The 25,000-nt window shown below is 42.6% G+C and overlaps 2 protein-coding genes and 1 long non-coding RNA gene across 9 annotated transcripts in view; 2 read left to right on the top strand and 1 right to left on the bottom strand.

Moving 5' to 3' along the window:
• degs1 (delta(4)-desaturase, sphingolipid 1) overlaps positions 1–1,269 on the top strand; it is a 36,582-nt gene extending 35,313 nt beyond the window's left edge. Inside the window, exons 2-3 of the mRNA XM_088304036.1 lie at positions 1–341; positions 576–1,269. The exon at positions 1–341 is cut by the window's left edge and continues 402 nt beyond it. Of these exons, the coding sequence (XP_088160162.1) occupies positions 1–341; positions 576–722 (488 nt within the window). The 3' untranslated portion in view covers positions 723–1,269. The remainder of the gene's footprint in view (positions 342–575) is intronic.
• A 323-nt stretch (positions 1,270–1,592) lies between these two features.
• Positions 1,593–22,602, bottom strand: LOC148331458 (uncharacterized). The gene is made up of 3 exons (XR_015844997.1): positions 22,448–22,602; positions 16,634–16,789; positions 1,593–16,139 (listed from the first exon to the last, which is right to left on the bottom strand). It is a non-coding gene; the product is annotated as an uncharacterized LOC148331458 (long non-coding RNA).
• Positions 22,603–24,597: 1,995 nt separating this feature from the next.
• The window catches only part of LOC148331454 (zinc finger SWIM domain-containing protein 8-like), a 259,367-nt gene continuing 258,964 nt past the window's right edge, over positions 24,598–25,000 (top strand). For all 7 annotated transcript variants that reach the window (XM_088304030.1, XM_088304028.1, XM_088304029.1 and 4 more), the window contains exon 1: positions 24,598–25,000. This exon is cut by the window's right edge and continues 521 nt beyond it. The gene's annotated coding sequence lies outside the window, so the exon portion shown is untranslated.

The raw sequence follows: 25,000 nt of genomic DNA, 5'->3' as shown, positions 1-25,000 counted from the left end.
GGATAATTTTGCAGCCTCTTTTCTACGCTATTCGACCTCTTTGTATCAACCCCAAACCCCTAACTCAGTTGGAGCTGACCAATGTTTTTGTTCAAGTCACCTTTGACATTCTACTATTCTGGCTGTGGGGAGTCAAACCTTTGATGTACATGCTGGCTGGCTCCATGCTTGGTATGGGTCTACACCCAATCTCTGGTCACTTTATAGCTGAACACTACATGTTCCTCAAAGGCCATGAAACCTACTCCTACTACGGCTCCCTCAATCTGCTCACCTTCAATGTAGGGTATCACAATGAGCACCATGACTTCCCCAGCATCCCAGGATGTAGGCTGCCTATGGTTAGTATACTTGAAAATGTCACTAATAATCACTTCATTTGGGGTCTGGGTTAAGTGGTGGCAAAGGTAGCCAAGCCCCTTCAATTACATCCCTGGGCTTTTCGTCTGTCTGTCTGTCTGTCTAATTTGAGTCACATCATGTGTGTTCACTGACAATTGCACAGGTGCACAATGGTCAAATTTAGGACTGTGCACGGTACTCCTAATTCTCATCTATTCTATCGTATTTTGTAGGTGAAGAAAATCGCAGCAGAGTATTATGATGAGCTTCCACAGTACACATCGTGGGTGAAGGTTTTATATGACTTCATCATGGATGACACATTAAGCCCATACTCACGAGTCAAGAGGAAGCTGAAAGGAGATGTCAAACTGGAGTAATTTCAATGAGTGCTTCTCAAGAACAAAACAAAAAGATATTTTATTCAGTTATTTCATTCAAAAGTATACACCTTACAAAATGTTGTTTTTTTTGTAATTCACAAGTATATATTTCATTATCAAGGTCTGAAAGCCAGTTTAGAAATTATAACTCATGCACAGGTCGTATATGAATTGAAGAGACTGGTATGAGATATTTGTTCCTATTTATGGGCAGTGTTGGTTGTATGGTGTGTGTGTAGGTCAAATATTTTCCTGAAATTTGACACCTAACAAAGTCACAATTTTGTTCAAGAGTAACCTTTTCAAATAACCCATTGTCAGTGTATTTTTAACGGATTCTTCAACAATTATGTCCACGTGTGTATACCTTTTTAAGTCTTCACTTGCAGCATGTGCTGCAACCTTATTTTTCTTTCGTTACCAAATACACGGATGACAGTAGACATAATTAATACATTTGAAATTCATCCATTAAATGCATCTTTGTTTCATGACATATGTCTGCTTCATTGAAATGTTTGCAATAAAACTTAATAATCGAAAATGTTGTCTTTGCTTCTATTTATGAATAAAGATTAGTGTCGCATGGGATATCGGTACCAATAAAATATAATACAATCTAACTTTATTTCTGTAGCGCATTTCATAACAATTGCAGCTGTAACAAAGCGCTTTACATAGAGTAAAACACCGTGTTTCAACAATTAAAGACAGTGAAAATGTTGGAATTGGGTCACCGTGGAAATGAGTAGTTGGTAAATCAACCTTTAAAAGCCAAACTTACTCCAATGCGTGTTAGTTTTTTTGTGCTCAAGAAGAAAAGGGTCAAATAAAGACTCAACAACTGATTAGAGTTCCGATATTTAGTTTCTTCATTTTCTGGAGTTCAGGAAATAGTACAAAGACAGATATCTGGGCGGCTTTTTCTTAATCTCACGAGAAACTGCACTCGGGCGAGCACAGTCGAAAAATGCGTGCCATCTTTCAGCCCAGCTTCAGTTTTTATAGTTTTTTTTGTCAAGGGTAATGTAGGTTGAATTGGTCGTCCTCGCTCCCTCCCACGGCACGGGTCCATGTCCAAGGGAAGGTCCTCCCCAGGTTAGTCATCGTCTGGATAGTTGATTCCCATCTGGTCCCCAAGACTGGCACGCCAAGTCTGGCCATCTCCGGTGGGCAGTCTCTCCGTCTCTCTACCCGCTGGCATTCTTCTGTAATCTGGTCGGTGTGCATGTGTGTGTGTGTGTATGTGCACGTGTATATGCAGGTGTATTTATATGTGTGTGTGCATGTGCAGGTGTATTTATATGTGCCTGTGTATGTACGAGCGTGTATGTGCGTGTACTCCGATCTCCAATTGTTATGTCTTTCGGAATGTGTTTTTTGCGATAGCGTCTGTGTGAGTCCTCCAGTGCCCAATTTGGAATGTTTACATCTCTACAGCCAATGTGGAGAGAGTGCTTCGTCGTATTTGTCCATGAAGTGCTGCGAATGTGAGGGCAGCTCATGGAAATGCTATGTGCGCAAATCTATTCTCACTGCTGAGAATTTCAATAAAGTTCCCACATTTAAACTAAGTACTGCTTGGGCCCTAATAATAATAATAATAATTTCTACAAAAACAATAGGGACCTCACAGCAGTCGCTGCTCGGGCCCCAATAATAATAATAATAATTTCTAGAAAAACAATAGGGACCTCGCAGCAGTCGCTGCTCGGGCCCTAACTAGTGCTGCGAGCATCTATATCGGGCCCTCGCAACCCTGGCAACGTTGGTGTACCGGCACGTTGGAAATGTGAAATGTTTACGGGAAATAACGTGAGGAATCTTCAAGAAGAATTTTTATGGAGTTAAAGTTAGAGCAGTTTTTGTTATCAAAGCCTCGTCAATGTTTGATGTGAATGCAAAATGGCCGTTTTCCTGTCAATTTAGAATGTGGCTCCCAGAGACTTATTATTATGTCTTGGCTTTGTACGTGTGTTAGAATAGTATTAAGAGGTTATTATACATTTGCCGTGACACAGCTTTATTTAAATACATAGTGCATATAACATGTTGCAATCTAGTGAAATAGACTATGCTTGAGTGTTTGCTGTTTGAGTGGAAATGCAGGAGACAAGCTGACGCAACCAACATCGTGCTGAATCCTGATAAGAGATGTTTGTCTGCTGCAACTACGACGGCACCTATGCTAAAGAAGAATGTCGAGAATAATAAAGAAATTCTTATGAAGTGGCTACAGAGAAATAACATCGGAACAATTGTGTTAACAAATGTAATAAAGATAAGTTTAATATCACACTGCACAACATTAACTACATGGTTGGTTTTGTTGCTAATTTTGGTTCACACATTAACTAACAACTCTGGGAACAGCCACCTGCACCCAGGTTAAGGCGACTCAACAACGTTAAACCAATATGAAAGAAGTGTGGACGTGAGCAGGATAAACAACAGCTGCGACCAGAATAAACATACCCTTGATACTGTTGTGTAAACCTGTATTGTGATATAACTTGTGATTCTCAATAAAAGGCCCAGGGGGGTGTAGTCAGCTCCAGAGATCCGACCCGATCACTGGGGTATCATCTCTCCTTCCTGCCAGACTCTTGCCACTTGGTGTCCGTGTCTATTTTGTCTCTGAATTTCCTACTTGTCATGGTAAGGGTCGCTTCACCACATTTGATGTGATTCTCCCGTGACATTTCATAGTTGGGGCTGGATGGTGACTGGATCGAGCGGAGGGAACAGTGACGGCTGGAGGAAGACTGTGCACAGCAACTAGTATTAAAACCCTCATCTCGAGGTCAGCCTTGCTAGAACATCCCGACGCGCGGCTCGATCACCATCCGACTGGACCAGAAGGGACAGCACGGAACACCAGGGGTAAGATAAACTTTAAAAATAAATTATGTCTGATTGACAAACCTGACAACGTGCTTCATCAAATTTTCAAAAAGTTTGATGAAACATAGATCTGGTGCTATTTTTTTTCAAATGTTCGAGGTGGCGATAGCGAGCCATTTTAAAAAAAATGAAGACAAACTAATAAAATTTTGATTAATTTGCCAGGCCTGATTTGGATGCAAAGCTTCATGAGGTTTCATTCAAATTTAGAACCTCAAAATAAGCGAACTTGTTAATCTACTCTGAGAATAATATCAACGAAAATAACTTGTATTTGCTTTAACCAGTAAGTGGCGCTACCACTACGATGAAAAATAAGTTGGTAAATGTCTTTGGGGTTGGACTATCCTCAAATGTGAAAAAATTAGAGAAGTTAGGATCATGTGAGTCACGTTACGGTAGCTTTTGTTGCCACTGAGATTAATAAAATTTTGCGGCACCTTAATGGCTACGCCCTTTGCCGAAAAGTCACAAAATTCGGCATAGACTAAGATCATCGTCTTGAGGCTGTTCTGACAAATTTTCAGTTGGCTTTGTGAAAAGGGCTCCGTGCAGTATCTTAAAATGTAAAAAAATATCTTTTTTGATACCATGAGGTGGCACTCTGTGTATAACAATATAATAACATATAGATTTCTTCAGGTTGGGACGTTATATATACAGGTGAAGTTTTGGATTTTTTAGAGCATGTGCAGGGGAGTTATTAAGCATTTAGTCCATTGTGGTGACCCGCCCCCTTTTAAGTAAATTCAAAATGGCCGACTTCCTGTAAACTTTAGCTCATGGCTCCAAGAGACTTTTTTGTAGGTCTTGGCCTTATACATACTCCATAGAATTTTCAAAAAGCTAGGTGAAACACTCAACCAGGGCTGCTTTTTTTAACATTTCTAGAGGGCCATGGCGAGCTATTTTTAAAAATCTGCACAACTAACTAAGAAAATATTGATGATTTTGCCAGGCCTGATGTGTGAGCAATGCTTCCCAAGTTTTCGTTCATATTTAGAACCTCAAAATCAGCGTTATGTTAGTGCTGAACTGTGCGATGCCACGCCCACAACTTTTCATTAAAAATGACAAATTTCGTATTGTAATCCTCAAGGCCAAAACACTCATCCGAGCATATATGAGGGCGACCTTGTTGACCTGCTCGGAGAAAAACATCAAACAAAATAACTTGAATTTGCTTTAACCAGTTAACCAGAGATACCACTATGGTGAAAAATAGGTTGGTAGATGTCTTCAGGGCTGGACTATCCTCAAATGTGAGAAACTGTACCTGAGGACATCAATATGTTACTATATTGTTGTACACACAGTGCCACCTCATGGTATCAAAAAATATATTTTCTTTCATTTTAATATACTGCATGGAGCCCTTTTAACTGCCAGGATGGCCGAGTGGTCTAAGGCGCCGCGTTCCGGTCCCAGTCTCCCCAGGAGGCCTGGGTTCGAACCTCGAATTTCCCCATTGTGGGACTAATAAAGGGAATCTTATCTTATCTTAACGAAGCCGACAAGTGAATCACCATCACCTAATTCCCAAGCAGGGGAAGAGGGGGCAGAAAAGAGAAGAAGCGGCAGTAAACAGGCCAACAAATAATTAATTTAGATGCTAAAGTATATAAATAAATTGATTGAATGTCGCGCTGCAGGAAGACAACATCACTGGAACAGGTGCTAAAGGATAATGTAATCATGGCAGTCAATCTAAACAGAGCAAAGGGAAGACTGCTAGGAGCCACCAGCATGACTTTTGTTGTCCCGGCATGAAAGTCCATTGTTTCAGAGGTGTCTCGTTCACACCTCCTTTGTTGCAGCCTTGATCCAATCTTCCTGCATTCCTCTCCTGAGGGTCTTGTCATTAGCATGGTCCAAACTTCGGTTTCACTTAAAGGATTTCATACATTTGACTATTAAAGGAATATAAGAGTTTGAGCTTAACATAGTTCATTAGATGTTGCTGCATCCAGTGTATGAAAGTGTGAGACTGTAAAGTGCTGAGCGTGTGACTGGTGGAGCAAAACTGTGTGTGGAGGTGTGAAACTGGTTGCGGGGGTGTGCAAGAATGGAATGTTGCAGGACAGATGGTGATCGCCATAAGGAGGGGGTGAAGCCGAGATGAACCAAGCACAACCAGGAGGAGCCACCACGGGATTCGGCGGGGGAAGAAAGACCAATGAGAACAAGCTAAAGTTAACTGCAGGATACACATAGCCAATAGAATCATACCAGGATGCCTTTGTCTTTGTATAATTTACATATTGTATAGTATGAATGACTACTGGGCAACTCGGAAAAAGTTCTGTTCTGTTCCGTTCTGTTGGTGGCAAGAGAGGGGTAGAGTTGTATTGAGAGGGATCCGAGACCCAGGCGAATATGTAGTAAATCTGTGTATTGGGAATAAATCCACTCGTGCGTGAAAATGCCGGCTTCCTGATACCTTTCTATTGCAGAACGAGCGCGCATATTGTTGGATGAGTGAGAGTTGGGTAAAGTCGCAAATTGGAGTCAGATTACTAATTTGAGTTTACATTGGTTTAAAATTAAATTCTAACATTGATTTAGAGCTAAATTCCAACAGTGCACGCCCAGTTGGTCAATGCCTTAAACTTCCTAGTGGGTCACCGTCAACTAATCCCCCAGCCGGGGGAAAAGGGGGCAGGAAAGAGAAAAAAGCGGCAGTAAACAGGCCAACAAATAGTTCACCTAAATGCACAAGAGTATAAATGCGTCTTTAATTGTGTTTTGAACATTTCTACTGAGGTGGCGCCTCTAATACCTGAGGGTAGTGCATTCCAGAGCATTGGTGCCCGAATAGAGAACACTCTAGAACCTGCGGACTTCTTTTTGGCTCGCGGGATCACTAAAAGACCAGTATTTTGTGAGCGAAGGTTTCGGGACAGAACATATGGTACCACAAGGTCAACGAGATAGGAAGGTGCTAAGCCGTGCAATATTTTATAGGTAAGTAGCAGAACTTTAAAATCACATCTCAAGTGGACCGGAAGCCAATGCAAATTGGATAGTATCGGGTTAATATGATCAAACTTTCTCGTCCTAGTCAAGAGTCTAGCTGCTGCATTTTGAACTAACTGCAGACTTTTAATACTAGACATGGGGAGACCCGTGAGCAAAACGTTACAATAGTCGAGGCGAGACGTAACAAACGCATGGATTAAGATTTCTGCGTCACAAGTTAATAGAATTGGGTGAATTTTAGCAATGTTACGCAGATGAAAAAACGCAGTTCTAGGAATATTTTTCATGTGCATTTGAAACGACAGTTGCGTCAAATATAACACTGAGATTTTTTGTTGAATCCTTTTGGGCAATATTACATTTATCGATACTCAGAGTGGTGTCTTTGAAAAGGTACCGATGACACGCTGGTCCAATGATCAGCATCTCGGTTTTATCTGAGTTAAGACGCAAAAAATTGAAAGACATCCATTGTTTAATTTCGGCAAGGCATACCTCTAATTTATAGCAATCACGCGGATTTGTAATATCCAACGGCATGTATTATTGCGTATCATCAGCATAACCGTGAAAACTAATGTTATATTTCCGTATAATATCACCAAGCAGTAGCATGTAGATGCAAAACAATCGAGGTCCAAGTACCGTTCCCTGCGGAACTCCACATGTGATCTTACAAAGATCAGAAGTCGCATTGCCATGAATTACACGGTGCGTCCTGTCCGACAGATACGAATTAAACCAAGAAAGCGCTGAACCTGAAATGCCAACACACGTTTCAAGGCGTTTTAATAAATATGTTATGATCAACGGTGTCAAAAACGGTGCTAAGATCGAGTTGGAGTAATATTGATGAGTTGTCGGTGTCCATAGCTATGAGAAGATCATTAGTAACTTTAGCAAGGGCCGTCTCAGTAGAGTGGTCGGCTCTAAAACCCGATTGAAAAGGTTCAAATTGATTATTAGCAGTCATATATTCATTACGTTGTTGCACTACGACTTTTTCAAGAATTTTTGCAATAAACGGAAGATTTGAAACCGGCCTATAGTTGTTGAGACTCTGTGGGTCGAGGTTTGGTTGCTCAAGTAGCGGTCGGATAACGGCGGTCCTAAAAGCTGCTGGTTCTATACCCGTGGTAAGCGATAGATTAATTATATTTAAAACAGACAGATGCAGAATTTTGTGACTTTTCAGCAAAGGGCGTGTAGCCATTACGGTGCCGCAAAAATGTATTAATCTCAGTGGCAACAAAAGCTACCGTAACATGACTCAGATGATCCTAACTTCTAGAATTTTTTTCTGTGCTAGCGCCACCAACTGGTTAAAGTTAATACAAATTATTTTCGATGATGTTTTTCCTTGAGCAGGTTAACAAGGTGGGCGGCACGGTGGACGACTGGTTAGCACGATGGCCTCACAGTGAGAGACAGCATCGGGCGTGGGTTCAATCCCGGCTCCGGCCGTCCTGTGTGGAGTTTGCATGTGTCAGGTTCGCCGGTTGGCGAGGAGGGGGTGGACCCAAAATGCGAGGAAGCAGGGATAAGGGTAACTTAAAGGGAATTTATTTAACAAAACAAAACCAAAAGGCAAACAAGGTACTAGGACAAACAAACGTGGCAGGGTGCAAAATAACAAAGACAAACTAAACGTGACTAAACAGAACAAAAAACCGAGGAACAAAGACAGTGACAAAAACTAGGGACAAGAGCGGGAGCGAGAGCGAGAGCGAGAACATGAGCGTGAACGAGATCAGGGAGCGGTCGTGACAGTCCAAACGGAGCAATGCACCGACAATGAGTTGTTGGAGTGAGGTGTTCATATAGTCCAGTAATTAGGGGAGCAGATGGGCATCAGGTGTGTGAGGCTAACGGGGAACAGGTGCGTGGCTGGTGGGGAACGAGTGCTGAAGGGAAACGCCCCACTCAACTGACCAAATAAACAGAATGAAGACATGGCAGGGAGGTGAAGAAAAACAATAACAAAAACACTGACATGACCAACATGGGTCATGACAGCATGTTCTCCCCGTGCTTGCGTGGGTTTCCTCCGGGTACTCCGGTTTCCTCCCACATTCCAAAAACATGCATGGCAGGCTGATTGAACACTCTAAATTGCCCCTAGGAATGAGTGTGAGCACGAATGGTTGTTCGTCTATGTGTGCCCTGCAACCAGTTCAGGGTGTCCCCCGCCTACTGCCCAAAGATAGCTGGGATAGGCTCCAGCACCCCCGCGACCCTAGTGAGGAGAAGCGGTACAGAAGATGGATGGATGGATGGTTAACAAGGTCGCCCTCATATTTGCTCGGATAAGTGTTAAAGGAGTGGGAGAGTTGAAACCTGGCTAGTTTTATTCGATGTCCTGCATCTTGTGTCACTGTTATTCTGTGGAATGCTGGGTGTGTGGCTGGTGAAGCTGAACAAAGAAAGTGAAAGAATGTGAAGGTTTGGGAGGTTTTAGGTCGGTGCCTGGCGGAGACAGATAACTCGAGGGGGAAGGGGTGGACAAGAAACTGGACCCTTCAACCACAAGCAGGAGGATCCACCACTTGAAGAAAGACTAATAAAAGCAATAAAGGATTTTATAAGCTTGACTGCAAGTGACATGTATTCAGTTTAATGCAATAAAGATATATACTGATTGGGCTTTAATTCAATGTATGAGAAAAGGTCAGGCCAGGCTGTGTGAAATGCATGGGTGGCAGATGTTTTGTGCAGGATGAGCCGCACGTCGGAGAACTGAGTGTGCAGACGCAAAGGGTCCCGGATTTCGATCAAGGCCACCCGGCTGTTGTTGTGTGAGATGGTCACACGGTCGACCGTGAGAGCAGAATAACAGATCCAGTGGTTCATGGACAGTGGAGCGCACAAACAACTGCCTTGGCGCGCACCGTGGGAAGAGCCGACACGTCACCTTGCGGGCAGAAGACGTCCACTAAGAGAAAGCTAAAGTTAACTGCAGATGACACATAGCCAATAGGGGAAGAGTAGGAAGTCTTGGCTTTGTTTGCTGAAATGTATAAATGATCCTGGGCAACTTAGGGGGGTGCGTTTTTTTTTCCTGTTGGTTGCTGTAACCGGGCCTCTCAGACTTTGTACTAGATCTCCTGTTAGGAATAAATCCACTCCCGTGTGAAGTTGCCGGCTTCCAGTCATTTCTCTCCCAAATTGGAGCGCGCACAATTGTTGGTCGTATTTGATTAATTTAATGGAGTCAGATGATAGTTGAATTCCCAACAATTTTTGGTGACCCTGACGTGATTTGGGAGAGAAGACTTCGAGAGGCCACTGGGTCTGGAACCCAGGAAGAGAGAGATACAGGGTTTGGTTGGAACCCAGGAAAAGAGAGCTGCAGCAGGGTTTGGAAACCAGCGTCCATCCACATCCACACCAGGTGACAACCTGCTAAAACGGAAATCGCAAATTGGACCTGTTTTCCTCTGGTGGCCACATCTAAAAGGTAAGCAGAAATACCTGTTACTTAAGGTCTAAATTCTGCACAATTGAGGACTTCTAAATTGAACAGAGGAAAACGGGGGTAATTTGCATGTTGTATAATAAATGTGTGGATGGTAGTAAAATGTACTTACTACTGAAATGGGAAGGTTTTGGTACCATTTTATGGACTACTGAAATAGGAAGGTTTTGGTACTATTTTGGTCTTAAATTACAACTGAAATAGGAAGGTTTTGGTACTATTTTGGTATTTAATTACAACTGAAATAGGAAGGTTTTGGTACTATTTTGGTGTTAGAACTGAAATCTGAAGGTTTTGGTACTATTTCATTTCATGGTTTAGTAGTGGGGTGTTAAATTTGGTATTTACCCACTACACAAATAGTTTGGTACTATTTGGAATAGTTTGGTACTATTCGTGGTCCTGATATGGTGTAAAATTTGGTATTTCCGTATCACGAAGTCTGTGTAATAACGAAAAACTGGATTTTGTATTTTAGAGTGTGAGAGTGTAAGCAGTGGAGATAGGTGTGACAGTTTTGTTTGAGATTTGGCTGGGACGCACGGGAGTGGATTATTCAGGAGGAGTGGAGATAGGTGTGATATGGGGCTCGGTTCCGATGAACCGTATGAAAGCGATGGTGTGAGGCAAGAAATTGATGAATATTATGTGAAGTTGGAGACGCAATTAATGAGTGGAATTGAGGAGAAAAAGGAAAAGGAGAAAAAGAGAGGTATCGGAAGGTGTTTTTGAAATTACAAAAGGATGACCACATGGGATATGATTAAGTTGGCCAAGCAGGTGCAAAAGAATGAGAGGAAAATGTTGAATGACATCAAACAATTGGAAGAGGCAAAAAAAAAGCTAAATGGATTCGGAAAGGTAAAATGGAAAAAGAATTGGCAATGGTAGAGGAGGCATCAATTGGCGACAGCATTGGCAAACATAAAATTGGAAGAAAAGTGACAAGATTGGTAGAGGGTGATATTGAACTGGTTGTTGAACTTTTGGCGTATATTTGTCGTCAATCATAAATGTCAGGGGTTTCCAGGCAAAAGAAAATGGCAAAAGTGATTCCAGTTTAGAAAAATGGGGATAAATAATATTTTCATGTTTATTTCAATTTTGGGGAGAAATTATTTGTCATGATTTGTATTTGTTATTTTTGGTTTAGTATTTGGTTTCATGTTTTGGCCTTGTTCATGTGTCTTGTCTCGTCTTGTCTATTGTGTCCACCTGTGCTCGTTTACCCAAGCCCTAGTGTTAACCAATCCGGTCCTTCCAACCCTCCATGTCTTGTCCAGGTGCTCCTCGTTGTCTCGTCAATTTGTGTATATTTAGTTCCCTTGCTTTCAGTTCTTGTTGGTTCATTGTCATTTTAAGTGTCGCTTGTCCCTGTCGCTTGTCCCGGTTGCCTGTCCCTGTTGCCGGTTCCTGTCGCCTCTCCCTGTAGTTGGTTTCCTGTCGTTAAGTTTTTCCAAGCTCCTTGTTTGCCTTAGTTTTCTGTTTAATAAATGCCCTTTAAGTTACCCCTGCCTGGCTTCCCTGCTTTTGGGTCCTCACCTTCCTCAACCCTGACATTATTATAGGTGCTGAAGGCTTGAAACAAGAGTTTAAAAGAATAAAAATCAGGTAGGAGTAAAATAAATTATCAAATTAATTAGTATAATTATAATTATGAATTCAAAACAAATTTCATGTTATTCAGTAACAGGAGGAGAGACATGGGTGCTCAAATTGATATTTATGGTATTGATATTACTAGAGTAAGAGAAACTGCTGCTGGATGTCATTCTTCATTAGAATTCGTGTTGGAAACCACATCTATCGAGCACAAAGTAATAATTATCAAAAGAATAGCTCTGTTATGCAGAGTAAAAGATACACTGGATAAGAAAGCACGATATATATATCAATATTTAATATAACGTTATGAGTGTTCTGTATATGACCTATTGCATTGACGTATGAGGAAGGCCTGCAAAACATATTGTCATTCAATTTTGACTTTACAAAAAGGGCCATAAAAGAATTAGTAGAAAGCAATATCGAGAACCACTAAATCCACTATTTATTCAATTAATTAATAAGGTTTTGTGAATTGGAAGAGAATATTATTTATTTTGCTTATGATTTTTTTTTAGTTAATATTTTTCCCTTAATAATTCCAGACAAATAGGAGTGGAAAACACTGAGGCCCGCGGCCCCTATGTTTATTTCCATACAACCCATCCCTTCACAGCCCAGTTTGTCTCTTTTCCTGACACTCGTCTCCTCGTTTCACTGTGTGTGTGTGTGTGTCTGTGTTCCCTTTGGCTGATAAACATAGCTGGTTGTTTGGTCTACTATAGTTTTGTTTACTTTCTTTGCTGCCTCCTCTCTGAAGGTTATTGTTAATCTGATTCTTCTTATTGTGTTGCATGAAAAAAATTTTTAAGGATCCACTGGCATAAATAAAGGTCAATAAAGGAATTTGTGTTCCCCATAAGAAAATATGAGCCTTGATTGGGTCAGAGTGACGTCATACTGCAGGTTCCTTGCAAGTTTGATGTGCCACCCGCTGTTAAGGACTTTTTAGTGACATAAGCACTGGCCACTTATATAGCTCCTGATAAGACCAGTTAAATTTGTAGCATAGCCAGGATGGCCGAGTGGTCTAAGGCGCCGCGTTCAGGACCCAGTCTCCCCAGGAGGCCTGAGTTCGAATCTCGAATTTCCCCATTGTGGGACTAATAAAGGGACTATTATTATTATTATTATTATTAATTAGTCCTATAGAAAACGAACGTCTTTGTTCGGAGGCGTGCATCTAAACATCAACTCAAAACATTAAGACCCGTTTCGATTTCCCTGCCCCTAACTAACTCTCTCTCTCTCTCTCTCTTTTTCTCTCACTCTTTGTGTGTGCGGGCGAGTTGGGATTTAACATTTTTTGGACATAAAGAATATACAACTTAATGGATATAGCGCATTTCAACTTCCATATCAGGTAATAAAGTAATTCATAGGTAAGATAAATATAAATTAGCAGGAAATTAGAACACAAACTAAAACACTAAAACATACAAGAGACACCCGAAGAACAGCAGAACAGCGCCAGTCTTAGTAGGATTTAAAGTTTTAAGCAAAGTGATTATGGTTTTGGGACAGATTTTAATTGAAATATTCTCGGATCATGTTGAAAGAAAATCCTTGGAACAGGAAATATCTTGCAATTGGAGATTGGTTTACCAAATATAAAGTTGGATTAAAAAGTTCTGTAGATGATTTATTAACTGATGTGTATTAAATGTGACAAAGGTGGAAGACAGATGTTTTATGACTGTACGACGCGAACTCTGACATGACAACTTTTAAGGGACATGACAGCATTTCATAAATGACAGACTGCTAACATCCACATCTATGAGGTGTTTGACGTCACAGGTGTAGGATTGTCAGCTACGTCCAGGAGAAACGACATCACGGGGACTGAATGGGAAAATCAAGAGAACCACAGTTGTAAACTTTGGCATACGCTGGCTGAATTGAGGCAAAATTAAGGATCTGCCAGCACAAATCTCAGTGAAATCAAGGCGGACGCGCCGAGGGAGGGGTCTCGGTGTGGAATTGGAAATTGGAAATGATCTTTTTGGGTAAGGAATTAGATACCTAGAGGTGAATGAAAGTGTGAAAGAAAAAGTGTTTGTATGTATCGGTGGTTTGAGTGAATGCTTAAGGGACGGGCCTCAGGAAGGAAACCTGATTGAGGGCACCGGCAAGCCCTTACAGTACTTAGGATGCAATGGGCGGACAGGCCTGATCAACCTGAATCCCTATTGCACTCCCAAGTATTGATTTTCAAATTGTTATTGGAGAAAGATTGGAGTAATTAAATTCAAGCATCAAGTGAATGATTGATTGACATTATTACACCAAATTTATCCAAAACTGAAAGTTTCACGAGGGAGGTAATTTACCCCTTCTCACTGGCAAGTGCCACTCCTCCAGTTCTCTCCACAGGTTTGAGGTGACATGTGACCGGTGTGACCAGAAGGCTGGAGAACGCTTCAAATAGCGCCTCACTACGCCCATCTCGGAGGTTCTCCTCAACTAGGAGGGAGATATAAGATATTCTAATTTAGGGTCCACAAAACAGATTAAGATATAGTTGTGGCTTTAGCCTGCTCAGGTGCTCCACAGGTTTTATTATTTACATTGGGTGCACGACTAGATAACACACACCCAGTCCAGGATAGGGCAAAATTGTGTTGTATTGTTTAGACTTTTCCATATAATACGGCACCACAGCGGTGATACTTGAAGTTAATGTCAGTTAAGTGGGGCAGTTGCGCTGTTTTTATGAAAAATGACTCACTTAATGCAAGGGTAGGTCCTCCGTAGGGGGATGCGAGAGTTACATTCGGGACAAAATTTACTTCTCAGGAACTGTCCTCACTTGAGGCAGAGGCCAGACCTACAGACCAGCATGATGGTCATCGGCTGAATGGGACACCTCAGGTGAGATTGGCCGTGCCGTGCATCAGATATTTCTGGCCCTGTTGGGGCCGATGTGGCTGTGACTTTCAGGTGGGGAAGGGGGAGACAGGCCCGGTCTATGTGGCCAGGGCGAGACGTGAATGGAGTGAGACTTCCGTCAGTGACCCATCCAATAATGTCGACATTACACAGCTGTTCCAGTTGGCCGTCCACAAGGGCGTGCCCCTTCCGGTGGCAGACATCAGGGGAAATAGTCCTTCAATGAAAAATGCTAATCGGTCCAAGTAGAACACATTTTGTACATAATTTTGCACGACATCAGAAAAGGAAAATATGAGATTGGATTAAGATGCGTGACTAAACATTGTTGTACTTTCAGGTTTAGGAGGCCAAGAGAGATAAAAATATTAAAACAAAAAGGGGAAGCAGCTAAGGCAGCAGCCGAAACATGGGGGCGGGGTGTGCTCTTGCTGCGGGGTGTGGGGTCACTGGGTGATGAGCTGTCCATACAGAGCCACTTTTTGGAATCTGCCATCCTCTGGTCCGGTGCCATAACTGTCGCACAGAGCTCCACCAGCGCAGGGGACGCCACCGTTACCCACAACCAACGCACTCTTGACACCAACTCGCTGGTACCCCATTCCATGACAGGGGGCCACGGAGTTTCAGCGTTCGAGGACTAGCAGGTCCCTGCATTCTGGGGACGTGGATGGACAAGTTTTCGATGGGGCTGGAAACTGGGGAGAGATATTCCGCATCTCCCAGTGAGCAACAACACTATCCTCCTTGCGGACTCTCGAGATTGCCTGAGTCACTGCCATTGACTGAACGAACACGGGAATTCGAGTGGCATTCCCGGATGGGACTGAACTTGACTGTGCACATCCGTCGAGGGGAGCATATGCCGTGCTCTCTTCCTTCCCAGTGGCTGAACTGAACTGAAACATCTGAGGGCAGCTCTGAAACCTGGTTCTCCATTCCCCCGTGGTGTGTATGCCCTGTTCCTGCTCTTGTATGTGTGGTGTAGCAACCCCCACCCATTAAATTCACCAATTGACACAATACATTGTACATATGATCCCACATGATTTGGTTTATCAAAATGCATTAATCTAAATTTAGTCATGAGTACATCTAGCATTAGAATTATATATTTATTATGTCCTCACATGTGTGAGCAGCGGAAATGGTATGAGTTGTTTACTTTCGCCGAGCCACAAATCACATTGAATATGGATGCGCGTCATCATACTAAAGATCTAGGCCCCATAGTTGTTGAATACTCCGCGTCACTATCAGGATATCATACTTCAGTACCGACTACAAATTCTTCGGTTCTGGGAACATTGCAAAATTTCTAAATTTCCCGAGAAGGGTCACTCGGAAGAGGTAGTTCTGTGTGTGTGTCTCTCCTAGAGGAGTTGTGGACCCAGGGCCCGACTGATTTGGGGGCTCGGCTCCACGGCTCCGTGATTGTTTTTACTGTCTCTACACCCTCCCCAGTTGACAGAATCAGTGTGGGCACGGCCTGGAGGTGGATTGAGCCAATCTGAGACAATAGGAGGTGAAGACTGCAGCGGTCTTGGAGCTGTCTATGTCTTGGAGAGTGTGAAGAATATTATAAGAGAAATCATGTTATCGAATGTAATCAGAAATAAACCTAATGTCACACACAACTTAATGTCACACATAGTCTAATATCACACGCAGTCTAACATCATACAACATTGAATAAAAACTAACACCACACAAACACTATAATATTGAATATTGTTACTAACCTTGGTTCATACATTAACTAACAAATCTAGGAACTAACAAAAACATCACCCCACTTAGGTTAAGGCGACCATTTAGGTCAGGACAACCGAACAAACTCCACTCTAAATACACATGAGGGGAGGCGGATGTGGACCGGACAAACACCAGCCAGACCAAGGATAAACATGCCCTTGAGATTTCATGTACCTTTGAAACGATTGTGTAAGTCTGTATTGATTTCTGTATTAATTGTAATGTGTCGGCACATGTCGACGTGACTTATGATTCTCAATAAAAGGCCCGGGGAGAATTGGAGGTTCAGAGATCAGACCTGTTCACTGGGGTTCCATCTCTCCTGGCCAGAAACTTGCTGTTTGGAGTCCGTGTCCAAATTCCTACTTGCCGAGGAGTGAGTCGCTCCTCCACATTGGGGTGATTCTCCCTTGACATTTCAAGTGGTCCTTCGAGCCGGATCTGAACCAGCGACCTAAGGAATCAGTTTAGTCAAGAAAACATTGCTGCAGATAACGTAACTTCTGCAGATTGGAAACCAGTTGTTTTAACGGTGCAGTCCGGGTAACGGAACTCCCGGACGGTTCGGTCCCGAACAAGTGAGGCAGTGAATCGACCAGGCCTGTGACTGACGTACTAACAGTTGATTAAATGTGTGTGCATGGGGAGTATTTAAAGGAGATCTAAAATCGTTCACGTTCTGTGAAGTTTAAACACCAAGCTGATGTCCTCCCGAGACTCTAGGTCAAAAGGTAGAAGCTTGACATCAGGGGAAGTGAACGAGCACGTAGCATTTCTCCAAAGAATCTCTCGAAATATTTCTGTGTGACTACTAACAAACAGACAATGAGAAAAAAGGACAAAAAGAGGGGAGCCAGACCTGATAGGTCGAAATCACCCGATATGGTAAAGCAGATGGAACACAAGTTCCCAGGAAGTACCAGGTATTTAGGAAAATGGAAAAAGCGCTATCAATTTGATCCAGGTTCGGCTGGAGTAAGAGAAATGGGGGAGTTGTTAAGAAACCTCTCCATTCACGACCGTCAAAAACAACGTACTCGCGATACACCAGGGAAACAGTTGCGGCAGGCTAGAGTTTGGCATGAGGAGATACGGAAAAAGGAGGGGGTGAGTCAGAATGGTATCAACGTAGCTCGAGCTGAGGATGATGAAACACAAGGGAGAGGACGTAAGCGAGTGATAAAAATAAGGAGGGAACAGTTGTTCGCGGGGCCGAGCGTAGGACAACAGTTAAATACGACGCAAAATACACAAGAGGTAGGCAAAACACGGATGAAAAAAGAGAAACCACCATTACAAGATGATAATGTGTCATTCACACCCACTACAACACAGATGTATCCAACGATACCGCCGCCAAGATACGATCCAAATTCTACATCACATAATGCAGGGTCGCACGCAATGACGCGTAGGGGTCAAGGGCCCGAGTTATCATGGAATAAAGAGATGGGGGGGAGCGCCAATCCTCATAGAGGGACCCGAGGTAAGTAAACCCACTGAGACCTTCCCGCTCATCCAAGTAGCGAATCCGAAAGCGGGGGAAGATGGTCAACCACATTATGTATTGGTTCATAGGCCATGGACAAAAGAACAAATGATTAGGGTCCTCGAACACATTCCAAAACTCACTGATGATGTAGAAGGGTGCATTCAGGGAATAATTGACTTACAACAAAGTTACCATTTAAATGGCCCCGAAATGCAACAGGCACTCATGCAAATTACAGGGTTAAAATGGCACCAGTGCAAAGGGCAGTGGGACCTATACACCGGGAAGAATAGTGATCTCACCATGCCGACAGACGAGGTTATTAATAGTTTGAGCCATCCAAATTCCATTTTTTCAAATATGCGTCGTGTATTTGTAAGACATCCAAACTATGCTAAGATTAATCAAACTACGCAGTCAATGGAGGAAACAGTACAAGAATACAGGGCTAAACTGTACCCGATATTTAAGACAAATAGTGGTATCAGTGAGGATGGGCACCCTAATGGTCCTTTCAACCAACAATTCAAACAAGCAATTTTATTCGGCCTCAAGCCACAAATAAAAACATGGATAGAACAAAATATGGTAACACTACCCACAGCCTCAATTGATGAGTTTATGGATAATGCAGTACACGCGGAAAAGGTGATGAAAGATAAAATGAAAAAGAAAGCGCATGAGGTTCAGTTGCGGGAGGGCGTGGAGACTTACATAGTACGCACAGATTGGAAGAGACAGGGGTCAAAAGGGCGCAGAGATTGGAGTGCAAGGGAGAGGGGGCCACGAGAGAGCCAGAGGAACAGAGTAAGAAGGGGGGGGTCAGAGATTGTGATAGCGAGGAGAGACGGGAGGAGGCGAGAAGGAAAGGACTTTGTTTTGTTTGTTTTAAGCAAGGGCATTTTGCCAGAGAATGTAGGGAGAGAGATGACAGGCAGGCATGACTAGGAAAAGATCAGGCGGATGAAGGGAGAGGAGAAAGTTGGATGTTAAATAAACACCGTGGCCAGTATCAGATAGAGGTCCAATTGTCTAGGGAAAATGTGCATTCAAAACTGCGGCCAGAGACTTTGGTATATGTAAACAATAAACCTATGATGTGCCTCGCAGACACAGGGGCGGAAAGATCTGTGATTAGGGAGACAGCCAGTGTGCCAAAATCAAAGCGTGTGGTAGTAATGACAGGGGCGAGTGGAGAGGAAACGAAAGTTCCTTTGAGTGAAATGTTCAAATTGGAATGGGGCCAAAAGAGGGAGGTAGCTTCCACCAGCCAAGTTTTAATGATGGCCAGGTGCCCACACAACTTGTTGGGACGAGCGGATATGCTCCAAATGGAGCTAGCCATTGTTCCCACCAATAAAGGAGTGTTCAAAGTGATACACTGCCCCCTAGATTGTGTTCCTGTGATGGTCACAGAAGCTGAGGATGTGCCATATTACTGGTGGAGCTTGGAATTTCCCTCGGCAGACGTGACCCGAACCGCAGAACACATCGTTGATTTGTTAAAAAGGTATCTTGTGGGGGAGCATGACACAATGCCAGCAGAAAAACTGCACATGACCATAAGATACAGTAAAACCCCAGGACCAGATGAGCCCTTCACCGAGGCTTTGTGTGGCCCGAGCATAGTCCAAGTGATGTATTTTGTTTTCCAGGGGCCCACCTCATTCTGTACGGTGGACCCACCGGGATGCATTCTGGACTTGATGCCGGACCCAGTGAGCAAACATATATCCGTAACAAAGGCACACCAAGACGAGTGGAGTGACAACGCTATCTCTGCCACATTGGTGTCCACTATCAGGGATTGGACTCGGAGTGAGGAGAAGCTGGAGACCTCCCCATCTACTGGATGGTAGGCTCAAACTCACACTCAGGGTCACAATGCACCCACAGGTGCACATACATCCACCTTTGGAGATGTGATGTATCTTGCTCACTGATGTGGAGGAGCAAGCCTTGACTATATCAATACAATCAGGCCATGGTCTTCCCGTCTCTTTCATTGTTTTGATTAACTTATTTTTTATTGTATCATTTGTCCTCTCAACTAAACCAGCACAATCCACTCGTGTGTGAAAATGCCGGCTTCCTGATACCTTTCTATTGTAGAACGAGCGCGCATATTGTTGGATGAGTGAGAGTTGGGTAAAGTCACAAATTGGAGTCAGATTACTAATTTGAGTTTACATTGGTTTAAAATTAAATTCTAACATTGATTTAAAGCTAAATTCCAACAGTGTTTAGGCCTTCAGGATGTCACGATACGAAATTCGTCATGTTCCGTGAAAAGCTGTGGGTGTGGCTTCGCGAAGTTCACCAATAAAACAACGCTGAATTTGAGTTTCTAAATATGAACGAAAACTCGTGGAACTTTGCACGCTCATCAGGCCTGACAAAATCATCAAAATTTTATTAGTTTGTCGTGTAATTTATTACAAATGGCTCGCTATCGCCCAATAGAAATAAAAAGGAACAATAAAAAAAAACACGGATCTGTTTCATCAAACTTTTTCAAACTTTGATGAAGTATGTACAAAGCCAAGTCATAATAAAGAGTCTCTAAGAGCCACGTGCTAAATTGAAAGGTAGTCGGCCATTTTGAATTTACTTCAAATATTGACGAGACTATGCGAACAAAAGCTGCTCTTACTTTCACTACCCATACTTCCTCTTGAAGATTCGTCACGTTATTTCTCGTAAATATTTCACATTTCCTACGTGCCGGTACCCCAATGTTGCCAGGGTTGCGAGGGCCTTTTCTAGCTGCTCGCAGCTCTAGTTATTATTATTATTATTTATTTATTTTTCTTTGTTCTCTGCGTTCGATTGCATTTTTGACCCACTGAACATGCACGAAAACTCACCAAACTTTGCAATCTCATCGGGCCTGGCAAAAAATTTAATATTTTAACGTCGGCGCAAATGGCGTCAACAATATGGCTTTGTTCCGCCACCTAGTGGCAAAATAAATATCAATCCCGGCCCGTTTGACCAAGACGACTGCTGGGAGGACCCTATTGTCTTTCTAGAAATGATTATTATTGCGGGCCCGAGCAGCAACTGCTGCGAGGTCCCTCTTGTTTTTCTAGAAATTTTTTTTTTTTTTTTGGCCCGAGCAGCGGCCGCTACGAGGTTGCTCTCGTTTTTCTAGAAATAATTTTCATTAGGGCCCGAGCAGCGACCGCTGCGAGGTCCCTATTGTTTTTCTAGAAATTATTATTAGTGCCTGAGCAGAGACCGCTGCGAGGTCCCTATTGTTTTTGTAGAAATTAATTTCATTATTATTATTATTAGGGCCCGAAAAGCGACAGCTGCGAGGACCCTCTTTTTTGCTTGAAATTATTTTTCTTGGGATCCGAGAAGCGACCGCTACAAGGTCCCTCTTGTTTATTTAGAAATGATTATCCATCCATCCATCTTCTGTACCGCTTCTCCTCACTAGGGTCGCGGGGGTGCTGGAGCCTATTCCAGCTATCTTCGGGCAGTAGGCGGGGGACACCCTGAACTGGTTGCCAGCCAATTGCAGGGCACACAGAGACGAACAACCATCCGCACTCACACTCATACCTAAGGGCAATTTAGAGTGTTCAATCGGCCTGCCATGCATGTTTTTGGAATGTGGGAGGAAACCGGAGTACCCGGAAGAAACCCACGCAAGCACGGGGAGAACATGCACACTCCACACAGGATGGCCGGAGCCGGGATTGAACCCACGCCCGACGCTGTCTCTCACTGTGAGGCCATCGTGCTAACCAGTCGGCCACCGTGCCGCCGAAATGATTATTATTATTATTATTATTATTAGGGCCTGTCAGATTCCGCTTACCCGTAGGACTAATCAGGATAAAGTCATATGCCTGCTCTCTGTTCAACGGGTCCGTGGGCGGGGGGAGTAGCCCCCGCGCCCTTTCCTCGGCTAGGTTCGCTAACTGCCTTATTTTTACGGAGCCAATACGGTCCTCCGTCTCTCGCCGCGCCCCCGATGAGTAACCGCACAGAATCGAGAGCTGGCGATGCAACCACTCGGTTTTTACGGCAGCTTCGCCTCTGTGAATGTATTGCATTTGTTACTGACCTAGTAAGTTTAACTGTCCTGATTAGGACCATACGAATTTGTTTTTTACCTGTTTTTAAGCCAGAGTAAATGTTTTAACTGATTTAATCGTCGATAGTAATGGGCCCCGATGTCACCGGCCGTTCGTTCAATACAAAGGGTTAGTGGGGCGAATTAATCAAATCATAAGCATGACAAAGATAGAGTCTAATTAGAATATTCAAGAGATTTAATATGAATACAAGGGCTCATGCGACATACGTTAATTGACATTTGATTCCGCCAGTCACGGTATCTGAAAAGGGACAATCCAGAAATATCACAGAGTCAGCGCATAAACATCGCGAACAAATAAACAGTGAGGAAATAATCGTAAAATGGTGTAATGTGAGTAAATGCGTTTAAACGATATTCTAATTTCAGGTGAGCTTTCTAAGTGTGATCAGTTCCTAAAGCGGTTCGAATCGGCAATAAGGTAAATTTTGGGAAGAACCAGAAATAACTGGACAATTGACTCTTTTTTCTAAATGCGCATGACTCATGTTATTCCTTAAGTTTGTTACCTTATCGAAGCTTAGCTTTTTTAGAGATGTCCAATTGATCGAGGAAAGATCCATCCCACCGAGGGATCAAAGTCCGAGGCGAGAAAAAGCATAAGTCTCGAAAAAGGGGAAAAAAATGCAAAAATAGAACCCTCAGCCTGAGTGTCCCCATGAAATGCACGAAGAAGGAGCCCTTCGTGCTTCTTGGGCAAGGTTTATATAGCCTAGCTTCTCCTCAAAGTTTCCATGACTCATAGTCACTAGTGGAAAATTCCACCCTTCTAGAAGCTTCTTCACTGACTTATACATGTGAGTGGAAAGTCCCCTTGTCGAACGGTACTTTTCCCTCACGAGATTTAACAGCAGAGCGTCCAGTATTTTCCCATTATCTCACCCCTAGCTAGGGCGTTGGCTTGTTTTTCTTTGATCCTCTAAGCTCACTAGTTAGAATAAAACAATTTCATGCTTGCAGCCGTCGCTGCTTGGGCCATAATAATAATAAAAATAATAATAATAATAATAATGATCATAATAATAATTTCTACAAAAACAATAGGGACCTCACAATGGTCGCTGCTCGGGCCCTAACTAGAGCTGCAAGCAGCTATAAAGGCCTCTCGCAACCCTGGCAAGGTTGGGGTCCAGGCACGTTGGAAATGTGAAATATTCACAAGAAATAGTGTGTGGAATCTTCAAGAGGAATATTTGTGTAGTTGAAGTTAGAGCATTTTTTTGTTTTTTGTCAAAGCCTTGTCAATGTTTGAAGTAAATTCAAAATGGCAGGCTACCAGCGCAATTTAGTTTACGGCACCAAGAGACTTTTTTTTTAGGTCTTGGCCTTGTACAAACTCCATGAAATTTTCAAAAAGCTAGGTGAAACACAGACGCAGCTTTTTTAAAAAGTTTCTAGGGGTTGATAGCGAGCCATTTTTCAAAAATTGCACAACAAACTAATAAAATAATGATGTTTTTGCCAGGCCTGATGTGTGTGCAAAGATTCATAAGTTTTCGTTCATATTTAGTACCTCAAAATAAGGATTGTTTTGTTGGCTTAGCGAAGCCACGCCCAGAGCTTTTCACGAAAAATGACAAATTCCTTATTGTGACATAATAATAAAAATTTCTACAAAAACAATAGGGATCTCAGAGCGGTTGCTGCTCGGGCCCTAATAATAGTAATAATAATATCCATGCATTATCTGCACCGCTTCTCCTCACGAGGGTCGCGGGGTGCTGGAGCCTATCCCAGCTTTTATTCGGGCAGTCGACGGGGTACACACTGAACTGGTGGCCAGCCAATCGCAGGGCACACAAAGACAAACAACCATCCGCGCTCACACTCATACCTCAGGGCAATTTAGAGTGATAATAATAATAATGATAATAATAATAATAATAATAATAGAAAAAGAAGAAGAAGATAATTTCTAGAAAAAAATAGGGACCTAATAATCCTAATAATAATAATAGTAATACAAATACTACTACTACTACTACTACTACTACTACTACTACTACTACTGCTAATAATAATAATAATAATAATAATAATAATAACAATATCTAAATAAACAATAGGGTCCTTGCAGCAGTCGCTGCTCTGGCCCTAATTATAATTTCTTGAAAAACAATAGGGACCTCGCTGCATGGGTCCTAATTATTTCCACAAAAATAATAGGGACCTGACAGCGGGTGCTGCACGGCCCTAATAACATCTACAAAAACAATAGGGGCCTGACCGCGGTCGCTGCTTGGGCTCTAATAGGGCTCCGGTTTACCCCCAAATTTAAAAAATATGCTTAGTCGTTTCAATGAACACTCAAAATTGTCCATTGGTGTGTGACTCTCAGTATGAATGGGTGTTTGTCTTTGTGAGTCCTGCAACAGGCTGGCAACCAGCTCAGGGTGGACTACTATAGGCTCCAACACTCTTGCAACCCTTGTGATGAAAAGCAGTTATAATGGATGTGGATGTAATCAGGCAAGGAAACAACTACTGAATCAGCTGAAAGAACAACAAGCAATTTTAAATACTCAGAACTTCATACAAAGACGTTTGTTTAACATGGATCCACCCATTATCCAAGCCTCCTCTCCTCACGAAGGTTCAAGAATAGGGTCAAAAAGATTTTTCAAAAGGTGGCAGTAATGAGTAATTTACAAAGAAGAAGACGAAGAAGAAGAAGAAGGAGGAGACGGAGAAGAAGGAGGAGAAGAAGAGTAGAAGAAGAAGAAAAAGACGAAGACAATCTGTAACCCCTAAAATCAGATGATCAGATGGTGAAAAAGCCTTTTCGAGACAATATCCTGGGTCAAAGACATGGGAATATTTTCAAAATCTAATTTCAAACCAAGGACGTCAAAAGGAAACAAGACATCAGTTGTGGGTGGGAACGAAACAGCACGAAGGAATGGGCTGTCTAAAGCGAAATAATTTGGTAAACTTTAATGTAATGGTCTGAATTTATCAGATTTCAATCGTCCAAGATATGGTCTATTGTTAGAAAAGACGAACCGAGATGAAATACAAATAGCTAGAAAATGGTTATTATTGGAACATCAGTTTGAAGGTGG

This window comes from Idiotropiscis lumnitzeri, chromosome 9, assembly GCF_059441095.1.
Source record: "Idiotropiscis lumnitzeri isolate Australia: NSW breed Sydney's pygmy pipehorse chromosome 9, RoL_Ilum_1.0, whole genome shotgun sequence".
Classification (NCBI taxonomy): Eukaryota; Metazoa; Chordata; class Actinopteri; order Syngnathiformes; family Syngnathidae; genus Idiotropiscis; species Idiotropiscis lumnitzeri.
Note: the sequence above shows the minus strand (reverse complement) of the source record. Positions and strands in the feature narration are given on the sequence as shown.